The sequence below is a fragment of the Sinocyclocheilus rhinocerous genome, unplaced genomic scaffold (genome assembly GCF_001515625.1).
Source record: "Sinocyclocheilus rhinocerous isolate Xijiao unplaced genomic scaffold, SAMN03320098_v1.1 scaffold57, whole genome shotgun sequence".
Lineage (NCBI taxonomy): Eukaryota > Metazoa > Chordata > Actinopteri > Cypriniformes > Cyprinidae > Sinocyclocheilus > Sinocyclocheilus rhinocerous.
This window is the reverse complement of record NW_015652130.1, coordinates 1,752,574-1,776,897: the sequence shown is the minus strand read 5'-3', so window position 1 is coordinate 1,776,897 and position 24,324 is coordinate 1,752,574. Positions and strand designations below refer to the sequence as shown.

Genomic DNA, 24,324 nt, shown 5'->3' with positions numbered 1-24,324 from the left:
ATGGCGCAGTGGGTATTCTCGTTCCCAAAGCGACTCGACGCAGCTCGAGTTCCTGAAGGGGAACGTCTCTAGGTTACGTATGTAACCATGGTTCCCCGAGGGAACGAGACGCTGCGTCTCTTTGCCATACTCCCTGCATCCCTGCAGGCGCTACTTCATCGAAGCTGGTTTGCGCTCTGCTGGATGCGCTTTTATACTTTCTGGTGCTTACGTCACCCCGCTCGTGACGTCTCGCTGCTCCATTGGACTGATTTGACACGTGCTTCAGAACGCGGTCACGCAAGGGCGTTCCCAAAGCGACTCGACGCAGCGTCTCGTTCCCTCGGGGAACCATGGTTACATACGTAACCTAGAGACGTTATATGCATATAAAAACAATATTTGTATATGCATATAATATTTCACAGTATATTAAGAATATTTTAAGCAAGTACTTTTAATAACAGGGCACACATTAGAGAGCCGCAATACACGTCTGCATAAAATAGCCCACTATGAGGCTCTTGTGTTTAGGGGAGTGAGCAAATAACAGAAAGTGATAGTAAAATAGAATGAAAGAAAGAGAAAAGAGCAGTTGAAACTGAAACACAAAGCCCACTAGAGATATACTGATGCGACCCTTAGCAGAGACATGCTGAGACATGCTTTTTCTCTGGCTGCTGTAGTGGGATTCCACAGGCAGAGACGAATGGCCAAAGTCAGTGGCAGTGCTTTGTTGCTGTGAATAACAGAAATGATTTGACAAAGACATATCAAAAACCAGATCTGGAGCACAAGAGCAGTATTGTGGGCTCATCATCCCACAGTCCTGTTTGACTGTTCCTGCATCAGACTGGAAAAGCTCTGGTTTTGTAGCATTACGTAAAAAGCCTGAAATAGAGGAAAGCATCAGCAGATATGACTAATGGCATCTGAGTGGGATAAGGGAGCTACCTGCTGTTTTCTCGGAGGGCGTCGTTGCCTTTGCGCCAGGAGATCGTGCCTCGAGGAGACATCTTAGGTTTGCATTCAATGAGAACATCGCCGCCTTCTTTGACTAAAGTGTGGCTCTTCAGCTGGGTTTGGGAGAAATCAGGAGCGACAGCTGAAACGAAAGACAAGTTTTAGATTTTATTAAGAGCATACGTCAACAGAAAGCACAGAAAAAAATAACAGCTGAAACTCTGTCTCATGCAACTATTTTTAATTACATACAAATAAAGGAATGTTTTGGGATCAAAACAAGTAAAATTGCATGTAAAGCGGCATAACAAAATTCACTTTTAGGAGATATAAACATTTAAAATGTACAGGCTTTATCTTAAAAAAATTAAATGAAACATTTGAAAAAAAAATCCGACCATAACTTTCTTTCAAAAGGAAACCTATGGAAGGTTATTTCTGCTATATATATATAAAAAAAAAAAAAACATAACAAAAAAACATGAAAAGGTAATGATGACTTTATCTCACAATTCTGACATTTTTCTTACAATTCTGAGTTTATATCTCATAATTCTGACTTTTTTCAGATATAAACTCACAATTCTGAGTCTCACATTTATTACCTTTTTTTCAGAGATATAAACTTGCAATTCTGACCTTTTGCTCGCAATACTGAGTTTAAATCTCACAATTCTGACCTTTTTCAGAGATATGAGCTCACAATTCCTTTTTTTTTTTCAGAATTGCGAGTTTATATCTTTGAAAAAAAACAACACGAACTTGATTGTTGAGTCTTTACCTCACAGACCTGTTAAGAAAAGTCTGAATAGAGCGATATAAACTCAAAATTGAAAAAAGTCAGAATTGTGATATGAAAATTGCCAATTTTTTTTTTATCTATCCCGGAAATAAGCTTCCATAGAAACCAGCACTGATTGATTGTCATGAATCAGTGTCATAGGAAAATTTAAATGGTGCTTTACAAACAATTTGATAACTATTGATGTTGCTGTGCAAATAGTATAGGCTGAAAACATCAGAGTTGTGGCATAGTGGTTTGCTTTGTGGTGCTCATCCAGCTTGAATCCGGTTTGTGATTTTTTCATTTCCCCGCTCTTATCCCCATTATTTTCCGTCCTATATCTTATTGTACTGATAAATAAAGGACACACAAAGAACCGTTGAAATATTTAACAACAATAATATTTAACAACCGAAGACCATCGTGCATCAGGCCAATTTTTCCCTTCATATTTGACCATAATTACAGGTACGCAGACACGAGGATTAAGGACTATTTAGAGCACATCCACTCTAATCACTGTACTTCAAAGGAAGACATGTGTACGCGGGTACGAATGATGTAGAAACAGAGATGGCAGAGCAGAGGCTCAGCGTATGTGGCACACTTTAATTATCATACGCTCCTTATCTCTGCTAAGAAAAACAAAGGGAAAATGTCATGTCCTTTCCTCTTTTTTTCCACGTTTCCCACTCAAATGAGTTTTTATTATGATAATTTCTCCGGCTTTACAATCTTCACACTCTGTCTTTTAAAAGGCACTTCAATTATTTTATCTGTGTGAGGGACTGACAATTATTCTCCTGTGAGTTCAGTTTTTTGGCCACTTTGGCGGTTGAATTTTAATGGCAAAACAATAAACAAAGAAAGTCGTGGTTGAATAGAATGTGGATGTAGACGGCAAGTTAACACAGCTCTGCAGTGTAATGTTACTGGCCATGACAATCGCAATCCCAATTTAATGTGCAGAAACCTTTTGTAGTAAGTCATTTGTAGGTTGACTTCCTGAGTAAATGCAAACACTGCAGAGCTTCCAAAACATTTCTGTGTGTTTGAGAAGCCCAACATGTCAGCTCCTGGCTCAAACAATAGCATGAGCTGGTGCAGGTTCAACGATTATTTTTAGTACTTTTAAGGAATATATATTTGGAAACAGAAAATGTAATTATTACACTGCCTACTGATATTTCAATAATGAATACATTAAAATAAAGCTTTGAAAATGTGTTTACACAGACTTTCGACGTTGCAGCATAAATGCAATCCAATAACTAGACAACAATACTAAAATAACAAAAACATTTAATAACATCTTAAATTTATTTTTATAAAATACCACTGATAAAATGTATAATGGGTATCTTTATTTACACTGTCATATGAACAACCAATCAGCAGCTGTTGGTAAGCTGATTGATTCACTAATTCGTTTGGAAATCATACTACACTGGTTGAGCTGTGTGTTTTTGATTCACTTAAAAAAGTACCATCTCATATGATTCACTCATTCAGGAATCAGACTACACTGGTTGAGCAATATTTATAATTCACGACTCGTAAGAGCAACTCATTCTGTAATCATGTTACACTGACTGTTTTGGTGTTGGTCATAAAATAAGTAGTGAAGGATATTCTGTTAAAGTATTTTATTTTGGTATTCTGTTTGTGACAGGAGAAGAATATCATTTGTCAAACCTGGCAACTTGGCTTAACCAATGGTGTGAGTGTGGGGCGGGACTTTTAGTTTATCTGACCAATGGTAGATGGGGGAGTTTCGAAAGCCTGTTTGGACCAATCATTAAATTTTAAGCAACAAAAATCTCCTTGACAGAAATTCGCCTCCAAATAAGAACAAAATGCCTATGTGTGCATGTCATGAACAATATTACACATCTAATTACATTATATGACTCATAAGTGGCTATTATCAGGAGCATGTAGTTGAGATAAAGAGTGTAAGCTACAGTATATTAATGCAGTCGTTATTTTGTGCTTTGCAAATTTACAAACCACACTAATATTTCAGTCAACCGCAATTAATCAGGTTTCACTTACCGATAACTCTGAGTTCAGCATTGGAGTACACTTCTCCATACTTGTTTCCAGCCACGCACTGGTACATTCCAATATCGGAGAGCGCCAGGCGAGTGATGGACAGGGCGCCATTAATGACCTGCACCCTCTCCTGTGGAAAACAGGATATCTCCGTTAAGAGTCTTTTACTGAGATTGCTAATCTGCATAAAAGCACAACGTGTCTGGGAAGGTAAATTATGTCTGGAGGTTGATGGAAACGATCATAAATCTGAGTGTTCATTACTAATGGGAGACACTGCGTTGGGAGGCTGCTCAAAAACGACGGCAATAAATCTGTATGTTTATGAGATGGAAATAAAGCCCTGGCTTGTTTACTTCTTAACAGGGGCTCAAGCCTCTGTATTCCGCGGACAAGCCGTTGGGAGGCTGGATGATGTTTGCCATTATAAACAAGCTGGGCTAATATTTTAAAGCTGACAGCTTTATACTATTTCTAATATGTGATGCAATGTAGTTTGCATGTCTTCTGATGTTAACCAAACTTATTTGATGAATATAGTGTATAAAACAACATAAAATAGGGAAAGACATCTTAAAACACCAGGACACTACAATCAAAGGTGTATATATACTGTATGTATAAATACATATATAAACCTTCAGCCTCAGTAACCTTGAGAGCATTTAGTTTCCACCTAATGTTTCCTTCCAGCAGGCATGAACAACATTTTAAAGGCTCATAAAAAGACAGGTTCATATTAAAAATTGGCATGAAAAGTGGCAGAACACTCTAGAGTGTATTCTGTCCTTTCATATCGCACATTTTGCCCTTTAACTTTATTCTTCGTATGCAAGGAATAGTTCACACAAAAACGGGAAAAAACCCCCCTGTCATCAAAGCCATTTTGACATTCAGAGCAACAGCACAATTATGAATGTGGTATTTCTTTAATATAATAGCTCAATAAACAAGTTAATATTGAGTAACTTTTTGTCTGTTTTTGTTCTACCAATGAAAACAACTCCAAATAATGAAGCCAAAGAGAAATCCACAGTTGGTCATGCCCAAACAAAACGCAGTAGTTGCGTTCCTAAATTAATCAATGTTTTTGAATAAACTGGTTGAGTGAAAGATTCAATGACTAATTCATTAAGACAGTCATGCGTTTTGTTTCTGAATGATTCAGTTTTTTGAACAAATTGCTGAGTGAAAGATTCCAGACTCATAAAGTCAATCATGTTTTTAGTTCCTGAAAGAATCTGGTTTTTGAATGAACTGGTTGAAAGAATGATTTAATGTCTAGTAAATATTTATTATGGCGGAAATTAATTTTGAAGTCAGAAGAGTTCAACAATGCCTAAAACCAATATTTGTAGAATGTGTTCATATATGTAAATGCTTTGGTTTATTTTTGTTTTTATGTCATTTTTTTTCTGTTTATCCTAATGCAGTGGTTCCCAACCCTGGTCCTGGAGGCACCCCAACACTGCACGTTTTGCATGTCTCCTTAATCAAACACACCTGATTCAGGTCATCAGCTCATTAGTAGAGACCCCAAGACAGGGGTGCCCAAACTCGGTCCTGGAGGGCCGGTGTCCTGCAGAGTTTAGCTCCAACTTGCCTCAACACACCTGCCTTTAAGTTTCTAGTATGCCTATAAGAGCTTGATTAGCTGGTTCAGGTGTGTTTAATTGGGGTTGGAGCTAAACTCTTCAGGACACCGGCCCTCCAGGACCGAGTTTGGACACCCCTGCCCCAAGACCTGAAATTGGTGTGTCAAAGAAAGGAGACATGCAAAATGTGCAGTGTTGGGGTGCCTCCAGGACCAGGGTTGGGAACCACTGCCCTAATGTACCTCCTTGTACACAACTTGGCACAACTTTCACTTTTGAAGGGAGCTCATTTTTTAAGTAATATTTTTTTTATATCCTATAACGTCAATAAAGTCTTTACTGTAGTCACGGCATATAAAACAGCAGACGGTCATCAGGATAATCTGCGCTTGAATGAGATTTGTGTCGGTGTACTTTAAAATGGAAAGGAGAAGGAAGGGACGAATGCACAATATGGGACAAATAAGCCTGCACAAAAAATCACATAGTGGCATATAGCAGTTCGGAGTGAAGCGATGCTTCACTTTACTACTGTACTAATTAACCGTGACGTTCCTCTTAAATCAGCAGTTTTGCACGTGGCGGGACCTGAGGGAGGGGACCATCTGCACGCCTGCGCTGAAATGCCGTGATTGGCAATGTCACTGCTTGAAATCCGTCAGGTCAGGACATAAAACGCAATGCATGACTACAGTTGCGGCAAATCTCATCCTGATATGAAGTGCGTGTGCACGGCTGCATGGACGTTTTCATTTCCTAAGTCTTGATTTAAATCTGTGCCTTTGAAAAGACGATAATGTCTCCTTTCGTTCAAAACACCGTACATGTTAGGCCTCATTACCAGTTCGTAGCTGTTGTAAACACTCCGTTTTATATTATGTGGTACATTTTAAATCAAACTACTACAAATATAAGCTATGTTCGGCATAAGCAGTACGAGCTGGTATCAAACAAGCACAATGATACGGGTGAACAAGATCATTGACACGTTTATTACAAGATTAGCCAAGACACGGTGTGTGCCTTACATCATATCCCTTTTTCTCAGCGACTGGAGCGTCACAGTGATTTACAAAGAAGCGTTTTTTAGCTGGTCACCTTAGCAATGCTGCGTTCCAATAAGGCAGAAAGAACATGAAAGGTCCCCCATTGATTAAGCACAGTGAAAATAACAAATGGTATAAGTCAACAACCCATGCTTTTGCTACATCAATGACCTTTAGTTATACAATTGATTAAAGCTCTGATGTTGACGGTGACATTTGGAGATTGTAATAATTCTGAACTGATTAATTCATTTAACCGGGATACATTGAAAATCAACATTTCAGAATCAAAACGTAAGCTAGGGCTATGATTCAATCAAGAGATTGTTGTGCCCTTAAGACATTAGTCTGTCATAGCACAAACCGTGTGGTATTTGTTCAATGCTCAAAGAGACGTGCTTCCAGAAAAGCGCAAGGTCTTTCAAATAATTTTTACAACCATAAATGCAAAATAAAGAGATTTCATTGCATTTAAAATTCAAGTGTACCTTTCGGCAATTACCTTGGCACACAAACATACCTGTAAAACATTGATCATTATGCAAATTTGGTATTTTAAATACAAATTCACTCAACGAACGTGGAGCCTAACCAGCAAAATCTGCATTAGCAATTATTTCCTGAGGTCCAAAGCATATAAATTAACTTTTTTTTTTGATTGTGGTGTATTCTGTTGGAACCGTTCTCTAATAAAGTGCAAAACAATAAAATGGACAGACTGCTAATTATGCAGCGCTGATAGATATTCTCATCCGGTGGTGTGAAAGATGAAAAAGAATGAGTGACAGATGAAGAAAGACAAGTGGCCATGTCTCTGAACACATAAACAGTCTCTAAATGGATCAATATCTTTTGTTTTGTTTACACCCGCATCGTATAGCAAGGCTAATTTACATGAAGCTTACTGATTTGTTTATTCACCACACCATAGTTGCGCTGAAGAGCTACTAGTCTCTAAAAATAACTTCATGCGCTTAGAGTTTGGAATTCTGGGTGAAATGCTCTCAGTGGAGACAGGTTGTATATTACATAGAGTGTCGAGACATATAAATATTTATCACCTCTTTCACTATAGTTTAAATGGATTTCAGAGAAAGACAAAACAATAAGAGCCTGTTTGGTACACAGTAAAGGTTTATAAGCCTTCTCCTAATGGCCTTCAAGGAAACTTCAAATTCTGCTGTTTTAGATTGGAGGATTTAATGGGAGATTGCTAAGTGTCTTGCATCTTGTGTCCACGGCTATGAATGACTGTATTAAATCAAGCCTTAATGTTTATTAAATGTATTTTACTTTATTTAAGGACTTTTTAAATGTCCTTCATATTCTGAGCTTGTGTTGTTTGGTGATGTTTGTAGATTGTAAACCAGTAATTATGTTTATGTAATGATGAGCAGTAATGATGATTAGAAGAGCTGTAATTAGCATGCTCCTCTCTGCACCTTATTTAAAGCCGACATGAAATCAAAACTGTCCTGTTTACTTACTTAATGCACTTTACTGGTCTTATTGTGCATAATTCATAACAGCATGTTATTCCAAAGAAAAAAATGGCTGCGTTTCATCAAAATGTCTTGTCTTGCTCCACATCAAATGACTTTTTATTTGTCCTCACAAAGGCTGCTGACGTTTTGTGCTGTCAGTGTTTCAGGAGAGGTGTAGCCCTCAAAAACTAAACCGCAAAGTCCTGAAGTGCCAATTTTCCATATTCCAATAAATTCCTGATGGATAAAAATCAAGCACTTTTTTCCACATTAAACATCCTGAAAAGTCACACAATGGAAGTAAACTGGGCTGCAAAAGTCGCATCTAAAGAATAACTTTGACAAAGTCACAAGAAAGGAAGAGGTATGAAAAGAAAATGTGTTGGTTCAATCTTTAAAATGTGTTGTTAGAGAGTATTGCTAGTGCTTTCTGCTAGCTATTGCCATCTTGAGTTTATTGCATTTTTGGGGAGCTATTCCCTCTCATCGCCAGAACAAGTGGTGGATATTTGGAAGCTTTTATGTTCTCAATTTTGTCCATTCCTATTGTTTCGATAATTCTGGAGTGGCCTGTATAGAGAGTCCGCAGAATGACATATCAGGTACTCCAGTGGATTCACTCTGATTTAGACGGTTATAGAAAAGCCATTAAGGAATACGCTCTCAAGCAGTGGTCTCACAAGGTTAATAAAGATGGCTGGCAGATCTACTGTGATGACTGCTACTAAATCAGTGATATAACCTAAAAACCAGACAATAAATAACAAGTTTCTTAACTTTCTTCAGATATAATCTTTTTTTTAATTTTTTTTTTACTAAACCTATATTTTGAAATACAATATTTAAAAGGATAATTCATGCAAAAATGCAGGTTTACCGTTTACTCCAAACCTTTATGATTTTTTTTTTCTGTAGAACAAAAAAGAGTGTGATATGTTTCAACTGTTTTTGGCCATACAATGAAGGTCAGTGGGGTCCAAAATAAACATACATGGACAAAGATCCTTTTAAGATCTATTTTTGTGTGTTCCACAGAAGAAAGCAAGTCAAATGGTGACTGAATTTGCATTTTTGGGTGAACTGTAATTTTTAATATTTTTACTTTTATTACAAAAGTCTGTGAGGTGAACTGACCTCAGTGGGCTCCAGGTTCTCTCCATTCTTCATCCACCTGTAAGAGGGTTTAGGTTTTCCTGTGGCCTTGCATTCCCACAACAGAGAGTCATCGATGGCCTTCTGCACATCCTGGGGCTTCTCAATTAGCTGGGGGGAGGCTGAAACAACCAACAACAGAGGTCATGACTACACAGAATTACTTTAACCTTGATTATTACCTGTTATGTGTCCTTCAAAGTGGACTTGCATTATTAGAGCCATGAACTGTGGGAAATGGTGTGATGTAATCACAATAATGGCACATAAGAAAACAGCAGTCAGGTCCAACTGACTCACACTTCCACTTAGATAGGTATAGAAAGGAAATCACATCTAATATATTAGTATTGTCTAAAAGCTAGTACCATAAACTACCTTAACCGATACCATTAGGGTAAATTATGGCTTAATTATAAACAAACTGTATTGATCTTTATCTTTTAAATGCATGTAACTCAAACCTAGTAAATAATTGACTAAGAGAACATTTAAAGAATGATTTATGAGCATTTTCCCTAAAAGGACACTAAAAGAGAGATAAGAATGGGTGGAATGCATACAAACAAACAAACAATAAAATATATAAACACAAGTGTAAAGTTTATCTGATGACTGTTTTCCATTGGAAATGGAAATGGGAAGTAGTGATGTTCTTCTTTTGAGTCAAATCTAATCAATGAATCATTTGTTTGCAAAAACAGTTTAAATGATTCATTCACGAGCTGAGCTTATGTGGTTCACAAGTTACTCAACAGGATGATTATCATTAAACAGCTTACAATTTAGTCTCTTTATTGCTATTAAAACCATTGTATGACTCCAGAAGATTTGGAATACATCTTAAGCAGCCTCCACTGACACTTTAACATTTGGTCCCACCAAATCATGAACATTTGGTTACAATACTGCTTTTATGGTGCTTTTGCATCATTTTGAAGCTTGAAAAGCCTCAATCCTGTAGGCACTAATTACATTGTAAAGAGTGACAACAATTCTTAAAAAAAATCTATTTGTTGTTGTTTTGAGGTTGTTTTGAGTCACATTTAAGTCACAAACTGTCAACCATCCAATAGTGCTGCCTGGATCCCTTAGTCACTGCCACTCAGTCTATCTCGCACTCACTGGAAGAGTATTGACTTTTAAACCCCACTGTTTAAATGAGAGTAAGCAGTCAGGGCCTGACTTAGCCTTGCCCACAGGGCACACAATCACTCTCAACATTTCACGCCCACAAGTCAAACTTGAGAGGAATGAGAGGTAGAGAGGTCAAAATGAGCTCTCAGCATCCTTAATACCAACTGAACGCTTATTCAGTGGCATACTGTGATTATGATAGATAGATGTTTTCTGTGTCCCTAGCAATCATAATGTACTCTATGGAAGAACATCTGTTTTTCTGTGTAGGGAAACTCTGGATGTAAGAACCATTTTGGGAAATACTACATTCAAACCATTTGTTATGTCTCTTTAAAATGTTCATATCATGAAAAACCAAACTTTCCTTACATTGTCATTTTTGCACTTGACAGACTCATTCCCCTTTCAGTATATGGCTAGGATATTCTTCCGAAATCCACCTTTTGTTTGGTTTTTGAATTTTTATGTTAGGTGAACGATTTCTTTAAATGTACAGCAGCACAATCAATTAATTTTAAGGATTAGATATGGGGTGAAAAATGGTCAAGTAAAATTAAATGACTGTTGTGATGCATAAAAACACTGACTGACATAATACGTGGGAAAAACAAATGCAAAAATTTATGAAGTGACCCCTTGAATGATTAATACACACAAAACATCTCTTTATATGTGTACCTGTTAGAGGTACACAATCTTCTTAGCCTAGCAAAGAATAGGACTAATGAAGGCAACAAAAACATTTGAGGGCAATTGCTAATCAAGCCAACGCAAGCAGAGAGAATGAAAGGCTTTGAGTGTCTCCTCCTGCTTTGCTGCTGCCAGTGGAAGTGATAAACATGAGATACACTTATTGATCGCCTCATTCCCCCGCTCTGCTGACGAATGTCTCGTAGGCCTAATTCCATGGGACTTCAAAATAAGATTACAGATTTTTATCACCTGGCTGGCAAAGGGAAAAACGTTGGGGAAAAGTATGAGACACAGAGACAGAAATAGAGGGGAAGGGAGCGAGAGATCTGAGTGGTAAGTCAAGAGGTCTGTCCGTAGGCTAATCCTGCCATTGAAGGATCCCAGAGCCGCAAACAGGATAAACGTCAACCCGTCGCTGCTTTTTTACAGGCCTGCTGTGGCTTTAAGGTGTGTTGTAAATAATTACAAATAGCTTAAAGCAGTGTTTCCCAACCGGGGTGCTTATGCGTGTGTATCCCGCTCTATGCGTGTGCGCTCCGCTCAGTCGCTCCACTCGTATACCGTTCATGCTCATCGGAACAGCAAAGTCCACTCAAAAATTGAGCCAACAGGAAACATCGATGTAGTACAGTATTGTTTCTGTCTGCAATAGCCCTACTGTGTTGTAACATGGTGTGGTATATGGGCAACTCTGGTAACGCTGCCCTCTCATTCATTGATCTGCTAACCGCTATGTTATGCTCACGTGTTCTGATAATAATAGCTTTCTAGGACTAAACATTATTTGGATAATTGGTAAAAAAATTGTTTTTTAAATATCTTAACCCTACTGTTAGACCTACCTGAAAAAACTAAAAAGCAATTTATTTAATTCGAAGGCCTGTCCTTATTTTTTATTTGTGCTTTCATTATTAATTTCTTTATTTGTTCTTATTTTATTACTATTTTTATGACTATCTCGTGCTACTGCACCAAAATTACCCCACTGTAAAATAAAAAAAACACTGAGTGAGCAAAAATTTGTGAGATAGCTAGTTATATCGGTAATTATAATGGTAATTAAATAATGTTTACATATGTATAAAAGCCTACATTAAAATCTGTCATATAAATTGGTCTCTTCATTAGAAATTAGCCTACTGATTGCCACCATTGATGGACAAAATGTTTTAATAATATAAAAAATATCTGTATGACATTATATTCTGCAGTTCTTCCCTGTTGTACCAAATATCTATACTTTTCAAATTATCATATTGAAGTTAGAAATTCAAATATTGTGACAAAATTTATTTTGTAGGGTGCCACAAGTTTGTTAACATTTCCAAAGGGTGCCGCGACTAAAAAAAGGTTGGGAAACACTGGCTTAAAGCATGGAATGAGTGATAACTGGTGGATGAATGCGGCCAAAGTCAGCTCATTTTTAGGCAAGTCAGTTCACTCGTGGCCATTTTAGCTGATATCTGATGTAGTTAATAGGCATGCAGTCCTATCGACTTGAATGGGGAAAGACCACAGTCTCAGAAACATTCAATTACATATGTCAAAGTCAAACCATCGAAACAATTTCCTTGGCTTCAAATCACACTGAAGCCTTAATTTGCAGAGTTCAATTCGACAAATTTTACACTTTGAGTCATGGTTTTTGTTTTTTAATGAAAATATCCATTACATTTTCAATCATTACAATATGCTGAAATGGTGCTCAAGTAATATTTCTCATCTCATTAATAATTTCTATCAATGTTAAAATTGTTGTGCTGTTTAACTTTTTTTTGTGTGTGGAAACAGTGATGTTTTCTTTTCAGAATTCTTTAATGAATATCAAATTCAAATTGATTGATTTGATTTATTTTTTTGCAACAATCTAAAAGTCTTTCCTGTAACTTTTTGTCAATTTTTTATGTCCTTGCTGAATCAAAGTATAAATTTCTTTAAAAACAATCTTACCGACCCCAAACTTTCAAACAGTACTGTATGTTATTTTTTTAAATGTATCAATATTAACAAAAACTGTCCATGTTCTTCTCCATCAAGCAATTGTTAGTGCATTGTTAATATCCTGCGATGCTGTATTTTCAACACTTAATTAAAATAATTTAATTATCACATTAAAATAATTTAAAAATGACCTTTTTATTATGCACATTTTGTCTTTGTTATCACTGACAAAATCAAAAATATTTTCATAAACCATTTTCATCAATGATTTTGTTGATGAGATCAATGCCAGTTTAGTGTGAGATGTTTCTCTGCATAAACCTTTGTCTTATTCAATAACCACGGGCAATCCAGTTTAACCAGACGCTAAAGGTCTGTCTCCTTCTCCTTATACTGCAGTTGACTTATACACAGGAGGAGAGGTGAGACGGGGGTGGAAACGTTTGAAGAACAGCAGAAGCGAAGCGAAAACCGAGGCGAATTATCATAAATATCAAGTCTCTCCTAAACAGAATGGAGCAAAAGCATTAGTGAAACAACCACGCCTACGACGAATCACCTCCTTGGCTGGATTACATTAGCTTTTACAATATGCCCAAGCTATTTATCTAATTAATACATTTATAAATCACCGCTACGTTGCGCATCTGGGAAGCCCATTAGGAGAACTTCCCTTTTCTAAGAACCTGTCCCCCCATATTCCACATTGTTTGGAATATAAACAATGAGACAACAGGGCTAATAAAACATTCAGCGAGCTCCTTGCAGACTATTCCTGTAAATGGGCCACTGGGCATGCGGGTACAGCATTAGAGCCAGTGCAAGATCCCATAAGGGGAGGATAAATCCCACTGCTCTCTAGCCTACAGGTACTTACTTAATAGGTAGCAGTCTTGTATGAACAATGCCACGGAGCAAACATGGCGGTGAAGGGAAAAGGTTATGAACCCTTCATTTTAATGTCCATATTTAATATGCTTCTCTTCATAAGCCTCTGAGTCACAATACACTTGCTAGAAACCCAGGCCTAGCCATTGGGGTCTCATTTTTACAATTCATGCCAATTTGCACTGGTAAACAGATGTAGACTGAAGGTGCACATGCAATTAATAGAATATAAATGGAATTTCCATGTTTTAATCTTCAATGTCTTTTTTGCAAGTTTTTTTTTTCTCTCCCACTGATTGGAAGAATTCATAGCTGTGACAGGTATATTATTTTACTATTTTACCTAACAGACTTCCATCAGGACAGAATAACTTGATTTATTATACATTACTGTTAAAAAATTTGTGGTCAGTAAGATTTATTTTTTAAGAAATTCATATTTTTTTCAGCAAGGATGTATTAACTTGATTACAAGTGACAGTAAATACATATACAGTACAATGTTACAAAAAAAATCTATTTCAAATAAATGCTGCTCTTATGAACTTTATATTCATCAAAGAATCATACAAAAAACGTATCACCGTTTCTACAAAAATGAACAAAAATTCTTATTACGCAGCACGACCATTTTCAACTGTGATAACGCTATGAAATGTTACTTGGAAACCAAATCATAGAATATTAGAATGATTTTAGAAGGCACATGTGACACTGAAGCCTGGAGTAAATGTATCAATATTAACAAAAACTGTCCATGTTCTTCTCCATCAAGCAATTGTTAGTGCATTGTTAATATCCTGCGATGCTGTATTTTCAACACTTAATTAAAATAATTTAATTATCACATTAAAATAATTTAAAAATGACCTTTTTATTATGCACATTTTGTCTTTGTTATCACTGACAAAATCAAAAATATTTTCATAAACCATTTTCATCAATGATTTTGTTGATGAGATCAATGCCAGTTTAGTGTGAGATGTTTCTCTGCATAAACCTTTGTCTTATTCAATAACCACGGGCAATCCAGTTTAACCAGACGCTAAAGGTCTGTCTCCTTCTCCTTATACTGCAGTTGACTTATACACAGGAGGAGAGGTGAGACGGGGGTGGAAACGTTTGAAGAACAGCAGAAGCGAAGCGAAAACCGAGGCGAATTATCATAAATATCAAGTCTCTCCAAAACAGAACTGGGCATGAGAGCTGAGGAGTGAAAGCATTAGTGAAACCCAACCACGCCTACGACGAATCGCCTCCTTGGCTGGATTACATTAGCTTTTACAATATGCCCAAGCTATTTATCTAATTAATACATTTATAAATCACCGCTACGTTGCGCATCTGGGAAGCCCATTAGGAGAACTTCCCTTTTCTAAGAACCTGTCCCCCCATATTCCACATTGTTTGGAATATAAACAATGAGACAACAGGGCTAATAAAACATTCAGCGAGCTCCTTGCAGACTATTCCTGTAAATGGGCCACTGGGCATGCGGGTACAGCATTAGAGCCAGTGCAAGATCCCATAAGGGGAGGATAAATCCCACTGCTCTCTAGCCTACAGGTACTTACTTAATAGGTAGCAGTCTTGTATGAACAATGCCACGGAGCAAACATGGCGGTGAAGGGAAAAGGTTATGAACCCTTCATTTTAATGTCCATATTTAATATGCTTCTCTTCATAAGCCTCTGAGTCACAATACACTTGCTAGAAACCCAGGCCTAGCCATTGGGGTCTCATTTTTACAATTCATGCCAATTTGCACTGGTAAACAGATGTAGACTGAAGGTGCACATGCAATTAATAGAATATAAATGGGATTTCCATGTTTTAATCTTCAATGTCTTTTTTGCAAGTTTTTTTTTCTCTCCCACTGATTGGAAGAATTCATAGCTGTGACAGGTATATTATTTTACTATTTTACCTAACAGACTTCCATCAGGACAGAATAACTTGATTTATTATACATTACTGTTAAAAAATTTGTGGTCAGTAAGATTTATTTTTTAAGAAATTCATATTTTTTTCAGCAAGGATGTATTAACTTGATTACAAGTGACAGTAAATACATATACAGTACAATGTTACAAAAAAAATCTATTTCAAATAAATGCTGCTCTTATGAACTTTATATTCATCAAAGAATCATACAAAAAACGTATCACCGTTTCTACAAAAATGAACAAAAATTCTTATTACGCAGCACGACCATTTTCAACTGTGATAACGCTATGAAATGTTACTTGGAAACCAAATCATAGAATATTAGAATGATTTTAGAAGGCACATGTGACACTGAAGCCTGGAGTAATGGCTGCTGAAAATTCAGCTTTTGTATCACAGGAATAAATTGTATTTTAAAATATACTGAAATAGAAAACAGCTATTTTAAATTCTAATAATATTTTAAAATATTACTGTTTTTGTTGACCAAATAAATGCAGCCTTATTAGGTACAAGAGACTTCTTTCAAAAACCTTTAAAAATCTTACTGACTCCAAACTTTTGAACAGTAAACAACATGTTAATATATATACATTAAAATATGTAAATATATAAAAATCTTGTTAAAAGTTATGGCATATTTTCCATACTATTTTTCACTAAATGAACACAAGAAGAATAGTATTTCATTTGTATTTTGTTAATACGATTTTTGAAAAATTGTTGAACCAAAAATTTGAACAGGACAACAGACAATTAAATTAAATTAAATGTTGAACTCATTCACAGAAAATATTTTATATTACTAACTCTAACACTGCTTTTGCTATGAATTGTTTTGAATGACCTTACTAGTTGCTAGGCTAGTTAGTTGTTTAGGTCCAAAGAGTCTTGAGTCCTGACGTTAATGCAAGCCTATGGCATTTATCATGCGTCAGGTGAAAACTATAAATCCTATTCCTTACAAAATAATAGCTTCTTCTAATAAGCCTTACGATTTTAAGTATCATTCATGACCATAACACAAACAAGCAATCTCCACTAAGCCTTTATTTCTGAACATCTTCAGTTGGGTCCAAAGTCTCCAAATATGCTTTAAAATCAACAACTATTTTTTGATAAAGACAAAAAAATCAGAAGTCATCACAGATCCATATGACGCTCTGCTGAGTGTTTTCCTGGCATATGTGCCCCTCCTCTAAGTATAGTAAATTTAACAGCTTTGATCTGGAGCCAAATTGGATCCCAATCACAGTGCCATCTGGTAGAACGGAACACACACATACACAAACAGAAGGTCAGGCTCAAGGTCACCCTCTCATCTTTTTAATCTGGATAAAAATATTAGAGACATCACGACCGGGTGGCTTTAATCATTTTGATGCACTGTTAAAGTTGATTTTCTGCTGGTCAGGGTTGACGACTGGAAAGGCAGAGTCCTGCATCATGTCCTTCACTTCAATGGACGTGACATGTGGCCTTCGCTGTTCAAATATTCATGCATCTCAAGATAACTTACCAAAGAAAGACAGCTTTCCCTGCACAGAGTTTCTTCCTTTGGTGTTCTCCGCCACACATTCATACGTGCCCGCGTCTTCTTGCTGGAAGTAAGGGATTTCCATCACACCGCTGGTTTTCCTTACATCCACTTTACGGGCGAATGGGACTCCGTCCACGCGATGCCAACTTATGGACGGTACTGGACTAAGTTGCAAACACAAACACAAAACGTAATTCAAAGACTGATTACGTTCTCTTTCTACTGAGGACATCTTCGTAATACTTACTTCCCCAGTGCAAAACACTCCAGGCGCACGGTTGAACCTTTGGCCACTTGAACAATCTCTGGAAACTGCACTTCAATCTTTGGCTCATATTCTCCCATAACACCTATAAAAAAGAAACACTCAATCGACAAGCAAAATCGCAACTATTTCCAAAAAAAAAAAAAAGGTATCAATTACTCCATCTGAAACTGCTATTGCAAAAGCAGCCAATCTTTTATTTTCCCTTTCATTATTATTGCATGATTTATTTTGTAGCTTCTGAAAGGCTTTTGGGATAGCAGGGAGCCCTGATATCTCCCTCTGTGTTTTTGTGAGGTGTGCTATCGGACTAGCGACTAAGCTGTCTGAGGGACTCAAAGAGATGCTTATCTGTAATGTCTAACGCTGGCCGTTTATGTCAGCGCTGCCAAATGGGAAGGTTTGAAGAGAGGCAATCATCTCCTTCTGTAGCATCCCAGGTAGAGAGACATGTACAATGGGGTTTGAAATTGTGCCTGGAGATCACACTGTGACAGTAGCCATTGAGCGGCTCACGTTGGTCATACACCACCGATAGAAACATCAGGTTTTTAGACAACATGTTTTACACCATAATTCAGACAAGGCATCGGTTGCATCTTAGTCAGGTGGACCTTAAAAATGGAAAATAAATAAATATAAAACTATAGTTTCCTTTTTGAGGTCCAACTGGTGTCTTGTTTGAATTGTGGTATATGTGTACATATACTGTACTGAATATACATTGTTTTTGAGAGACAAATATAGTAAAAACAGTAATATTGGGAGATATTATTACAATAAAACATTTTCTATTTCAATATCGTCAGTGCCCTTCAGAAATCATTCTATTATGCTGATTTGGTGATCAAAAACTTTATCAATGTTGAAAAGAGCTGTTCTGCTTAATATTTTTTGGAAACTGTGATACACTTTTTTCATATCCTTATTTACATTTCAAATTTGCACATAACATACCTGTACATACAAAATTGTCTATTTTGTATATTGTGTTTTTGCTATTTTGTACATTGTCTATTTTGTATATTTGTATCTTATTCTTTTTATTATCTGTCTGTTCTTGTCACTGTCATTATGTTGCACTGTGGAGCTTCTGTCACTAAAACAAATTCCTCATATGTGTAAACATACCTGGCAATAAAGCTCATTCTGATTCTGATTCTGATATTTTAATGAATAGAAAGTTCAATAGAACAGCATTTATTTGTAAACGTCAATTTTGTAGAATAGTGTAGAAGTCTTTATTGTTACTTTTGATTCATTTAATGAGTCACTGCTTAATAAACGTATTAATTTCTCTCTTTAAAAACTTGCTGACCCCAAACTTTTGAATGGTATATATACAAAAATGTTATATGTGACCCTGGACCACAAAACCAGTCTTAAGTCGATTCCAGATGTTCAAATAGTTGTATCTCGGCCAAATATTGTCCTATCCTAACAATCCATACATCAATGCAAAGCTTATTTATTCAGCTTCCAGGTGATGTATAAATTAAAAGTAATGTACCCTTATGACTGGTTTTGTGGTCCATTTAAATGCACTTTAAAATTTTGGAAAAAAGGGCATAAATATGATTGAGGGAAGTTTTGACTACAAAAACCTAAAAAATGAAACTTTTACTAATATATTTATCACATATCCTGGAGAAGAAAAAAAAGAATAAACACTGAACTAACTAAAGCAATACATTTGTCAGCAGTTAATTAACGCCTATTGTGAAAATGTATTCCTTAAAATTCTCAAATATGTTTTTTTAATGACACCAATTAAAGCTACTTTTTAGATAATCATGTAAAAATGAATATAAAGTCTAGGTGGAGGAAAGACAAAAATAATGAACTATTAAAATAAATAAGAATATTATTAGGATTATTGCTTAATTAAAGACAATTATGTATGTCTATCATACCGTAATTCACTCTTTAAAACTAGAATGGTTGTTTATTTACAAAAACAAAAAATACTTTTTTCTTTAAAATCAATCACCGAAAAACCTGGCACACAAAACCAGTCTTAAGTTGATTCCAGATGTTCAAATAGTTGTATCTCGGCCAAATATTGTCCTATCCTAACAATCCATACATCAATGCAAAGCTTATTTATTCAGCTTCCAGGTGATGTATAAATCTCAAATTAAAAGTAATGTACCCTTATGACTGGTTTTGTGGTCCATTTAAATGTACTTTAAAATTTTGGAAAAAAGGGCATAAATATGATTGAGGGAAGTTTTGACTACAAAAACCTAAAAAATGAAACTTTTACTAATATATTTATCACATATCCTGGAGAAGAAAAAAAAGAATAAACACTGAACTAACTAAAGCAATACATTTGTCAGCAGTTAATTAACGCCTATTGTGAAAATGTATTCCTTAAAATTCTCAAATATGTTTTTTTAATGACACCAATTAAAGCTACTTTTTAGATAATCATGTAAAAATGAATATAAAGTCTAGGTGGAGGAAAGACAAAAATAATGAACTATTAAAATAAATAAGAATATTATTAGGATTATTGCTTAATTAAAGACAATTATGTATGTCTATCATACCGTAATTCACTCTTTAAAACTAGAATGGTTGTTTATTTACAAAAACAAAAAATACTTTTTTCTTTAAAATCAATCACCGAAAAACCATTACCTCTCATAGAAAATACAGAGTGGTTTGAAAGAAGTTTATTTTATGCTATCAGTCAGATAAATTAGATTCCGTTGGTCTGTTAGGATATTTGACAATTTATTTTTATCACCCTTGAACATGAGTGCGATCAAATTGTAAATCCACAGAGAAGCAACAATTAGATCAGCCTAAGACAAATGACCTTTCAGTTTGAGGGCCTTTGATAATGCCAGCCTAGAGGCACCGAAACATGCTGCCACAGCATCTTAAAATTTGCAGAGAAACAGCTTATTAACCTTTGAATAAAATTTGTATTCTTCATATATTTCACATCTTTTTATTTCTTTTAGTTACATAATTCCATAATGCATGTAAGGATTGAATGTATGGTATATATCGAGATACCGACAAGCATCCTCACCGTCATTGCGCAGTATCAGAGGAGTAGGCGGCCCTTGGACGCGTGTCTTGGTGACAGTATTGGTCACAACACAGGTGTAGTTGCCCACATCAGATGGCTCAACTTTAGCGATGTATAGATTCCCTGTCTCCTGGGACACGAATCGACGAGAATCTTGCTTCACGAATGACGGGTACTCATTAAAAATCCAGGAGAACGTCAAAGCTGTTAGAGGAAAAAGGAAAGATGGAGAAAAGACCGTCAACATCACACATGAGTAGAAAGAGGTCACTCTACTGCCCGGAAACTACATTTGCATAAACATAACTAGAGTACACGGTGACATTTCCTCTCTCAGCAGAGCCTAAATGGCATATGTGGGCTCTGCTCATGAATCTTGCGCCTCCCTAGAGTTACTAAATTAGCATTGGGGCTACATGCTAGGGTGAAAATTAATCAGGCTGAGGAGGGTTGTGTGGCTTAGGGGGTGAAAATTAATGACAGAAAGGATAACCAGTGGCCTGTGATTAGTTGGCCTCTAGTCAAGTGGGAGAGTGGTCGTATGTAACCAATGTTCAAAAATCCAGAGCGCTATTCATTGACATTGGTCAGTTAATGGATAATCAGGCGACACGTAACGAGCTAATCACATGGCATTTCATTAAAGTAGAGAGTTTTTAATGACAACAACAAAGATATCTTATCGTAAAGGTGTGGAAAGGACAACAGATGAATGGAAATGTCCTAAAATGTCCAACTATCTTAATTGGGCGAATCTCACAAAAACTGTCAAGAAATGTCCTTGTTCCGTCCAAATAATATGAAGCCTATTTTTAGGACTACTGACATTATTTTCATGACAATCCAATTCTTAGTAGCCCACTATAATGTGAACAGTACATATGATTCACATCACAGTAATATGACAAAAACTGTAAATTGTCAATTAAATTTAAAGTATAGAACAAACTTAAAATGTAAGTATAAATCACATTACTATTTATTCTAGGTCTGTTGTATTTAGTTCATTGCAATTAAAAATATTTTATTTTCAGAAATAATGATTTTCATTAAGATTTATAATTTAAGATAATTTATTTGAATTTAACTTAATTTTTTAAAAATAGTTGAGATGCTTAATTGTCCTGAAAGTAATATTAGAAACCAAATTAGGTTTAATTTTCTTTAAGAAAAATATTGTTTGTTTGTTTATATATATATATCTATTCATTCATTCATTTTTTTTGTATTTTTTTTAAATTCATTCTTATTCTAGCTCAAGCTGGAAATAGTAATGCAGTCATTTCCAGTTACGTAGTTTTCAACACACTATATCAGACAAAGAAATAAAACAGTCTCAACTCTGAGAGGAGTGCTGTTGACCAGACTTTGAAGATGTAGCATCCTCATTGGCCGTTCCTCTCCACGAAATGTCAGCATACACTTAATGTCACATCTGTCAGTGGTTGGTTCCTCTACTAGCACAGAAAAACACTTTCAAACCTGACCTCCAGGAGTTACAATTGTTTTGCCTTTTGCTGATTCAATTACCCACAATGCCTGTCATTCTCCAAGTTCCACCGTCAAGTATGAGCCACGAAAAGAGCAAGGTGAACCCAACATTTCTCTATTATCCATACAAGGAAATTTTCCTTTCAGAGGAAGCGCTTTCTGATAATAATTCAACTGCTGGCTCTTTACTTGAAATTGCTAGAATAGTACATATTTGTAATTGGAGAAAGGCTCTAAACTAAAAGGAGTACTTTTATAATGGCTTTGCATAAGTCGAAATCTAATTGCTGCTCAAAACAGCAATAAAGAAATCAGCTGTCAATCTAATAAGCATCTAACCGCATCTGTGGAAGAACAATGCACCGAAGCATTAATAAACCGATGTGCATTTCCTGTCACCAGCCGCCTCCATGTTTCTGTGGCACATACCTACATCTTATTCAACCAAACCACTCTTGAGGTTAGACATGTTGGCATGTGAGCTTTCCATTTGCGCCGTCAATGATAAATCCATTTGCAGAACGTTGTAATGTTCTACTCGGCCAAGGCTTTTGGCTCCCCAGCAGCACATTTAATCGACAGGCACATAGCATCTCCCCGGCTTAGCCCAATCAAACCCACTCACTCGTTAGCTAATTAAACAAAACAGTCTTGGAGGATTCCTGCCTGAGCCCTGGTCATTTATCACAGTTTGATCTGATCCATAGCTGAGGGCTTCAGATATCTTACGCACAGAAGGGGCTTGAGCGGATTGGTTTTCCCACCTATGAACCCTGAGCGCTAAGCTAACATCATGCAGGTAATATACAACTGTAACATAAGGAAGTATTTCTATAAAAAAAAGATGAGCAAGACTTTCAGAAATATGCAATGGTCAAGCTTAGGCACTTAAACTCTTAGTTTTAATTAAATGTTTAAGTGTTAATTAACAGGAAAATTAACAGTAAGGCAAGCAAGATGTAAACAAATCGCTAAAGTTAGCTGTAGCTCAGTGCTAGCTTACATGAGGGTGCCAACTTGAAGTTAATTTTGATATTTCTTTTTTTAAATCTTTTTTATGCTAGTGCTGTGCTTTGAAAATGTCTGATAAGTCGCTTGTGAGGAATATAATACCTGCACCCAGACATCTGGTGCTCAGGACGAGCTGAAAAACGTAATGTGATTTTGTGCTATCACACATGGCAAAACAGGATCTGCTTTCTGACTTAAATCCTGCCATTCATGCATTCAATCAATCATTCCTCACAATGCTGAATTTTTTATTAATTTCGAAGATAAACACTTCAAATGCTAACCCACTACTGCTGCAGGCGTTAAAGCTGCTTTTAAAAACAAAACAAAGCCTTGTGTTAGCAAAGAAAGGTCATATGCGGTTGCTCAAAGGCTGTTGTTGAAACCCTAACATAACCCAAAGGATTTCTTCCCTCAATTATTCAAACCCTTAGATTTATGTTTTTTGTTATGATTTGATATCAAGGTCTAAAAAGAAATCAACTTGTACATAATGCAACAAAATGAGAAAATCCAAGCAGATAAAATATAACATCAAAGCACAAAGTTTTCACATTTTCCCCCTGATATGAAACCTTTCCTGATAAAGCACTTGGCTCTCAGCTGGGCTTTTCCCCAAAAAATAAGAGATTTAAAAAAACATTATAAATGCTACATAGAATCTTCCATACAGTATGTGAAATGCTCAAACATTTTATTATCTGTGAGTCAAAAACTGGAAGTCTGATCACTCAAAAAAAATATGAATAACACCTCTCCTCAACAAACCACTTCATTTGAGGTATCATTAATGTTCATAGCACAAAGAGAGCACAGACACACAAAACATATTTTTGTTTAGGGGTTTGTTCAGATTTTTTAGCAAGCAATTCTAAATATAAATTAGCAAAACAATGACTATAAGCTGTTATTAACATATCCATGACCAAAAAAATAAAATAAAATCAATTTGTTTTGTACTTTTTCTTGCCATTAACTGGACATGATGAAGGTGACAGTATAATCTGGCTTAAAGACAAATGATCTAATGTGCTGGGGTTGCAGAAAGTCAGCAGAGAAGTCAACATAAAACGAAAAGGAAAAAAATAGACCATATAAGATTTGTGCAAATTGTACGGACATGTGGAGAGTATTAAGGAAGATGAAGGAAACAAATTTTTGCTTTCTAAGGGCAGGTCTGTTGTACAAAACTGGAGATTTTCCATGGTGGGGTTAACATCTACTGCAGGAATACATTTTTACAGCTGATGCATATATTTTTTTATATATATATATATTAAATGCCATCTGCAGATTGGTGTAAT

The 24,324-nt window shown here is 36.0% G+C and overlaps 1 protein-coding gene across 2 annotated transcripts in view; it reads right to left on the bottom strand.

Moving 5' to 3' along the window:
- LOC107713523 (contactin-4-like) overlaps window positions 1-24,324 on the bottom strand; it is a 149,856-nt gene that overhangs the window by 46,085 nt on the left and 79,447 nt on the right. For both annotated transcript variants that reach the window (XM_016519057.1, XM_016519058.1), the window contains exons 6-11: window positions 20,519-20,722; window positions 17,455-17,557; window positions 17,187-17,371; window positions 9,041-9,180; window positions 3,782-3,911; window positions 934-1,084 (exon numbers count right to left, since the gene is read on the bottom strand). In XM_016519057.1, coding sequence (XP_016374543.1) covers window positions 934-1,084; window positions 3,782-3,911; window positions 9,041-9,180; window positions 17,187-17,371; window positions 17,455-17,557; window positions 20,519-20,722 — 913 coding nt within the window. The remainder of the gene's footprint in view (window positions 1-933; window positions 1,085-3,781; window positions 3,912-9,040; window positions 9,181-17,186; window positions 17,372-17,454; window positions 17,558-20,518; window positions 20,723-24,324) is intronic.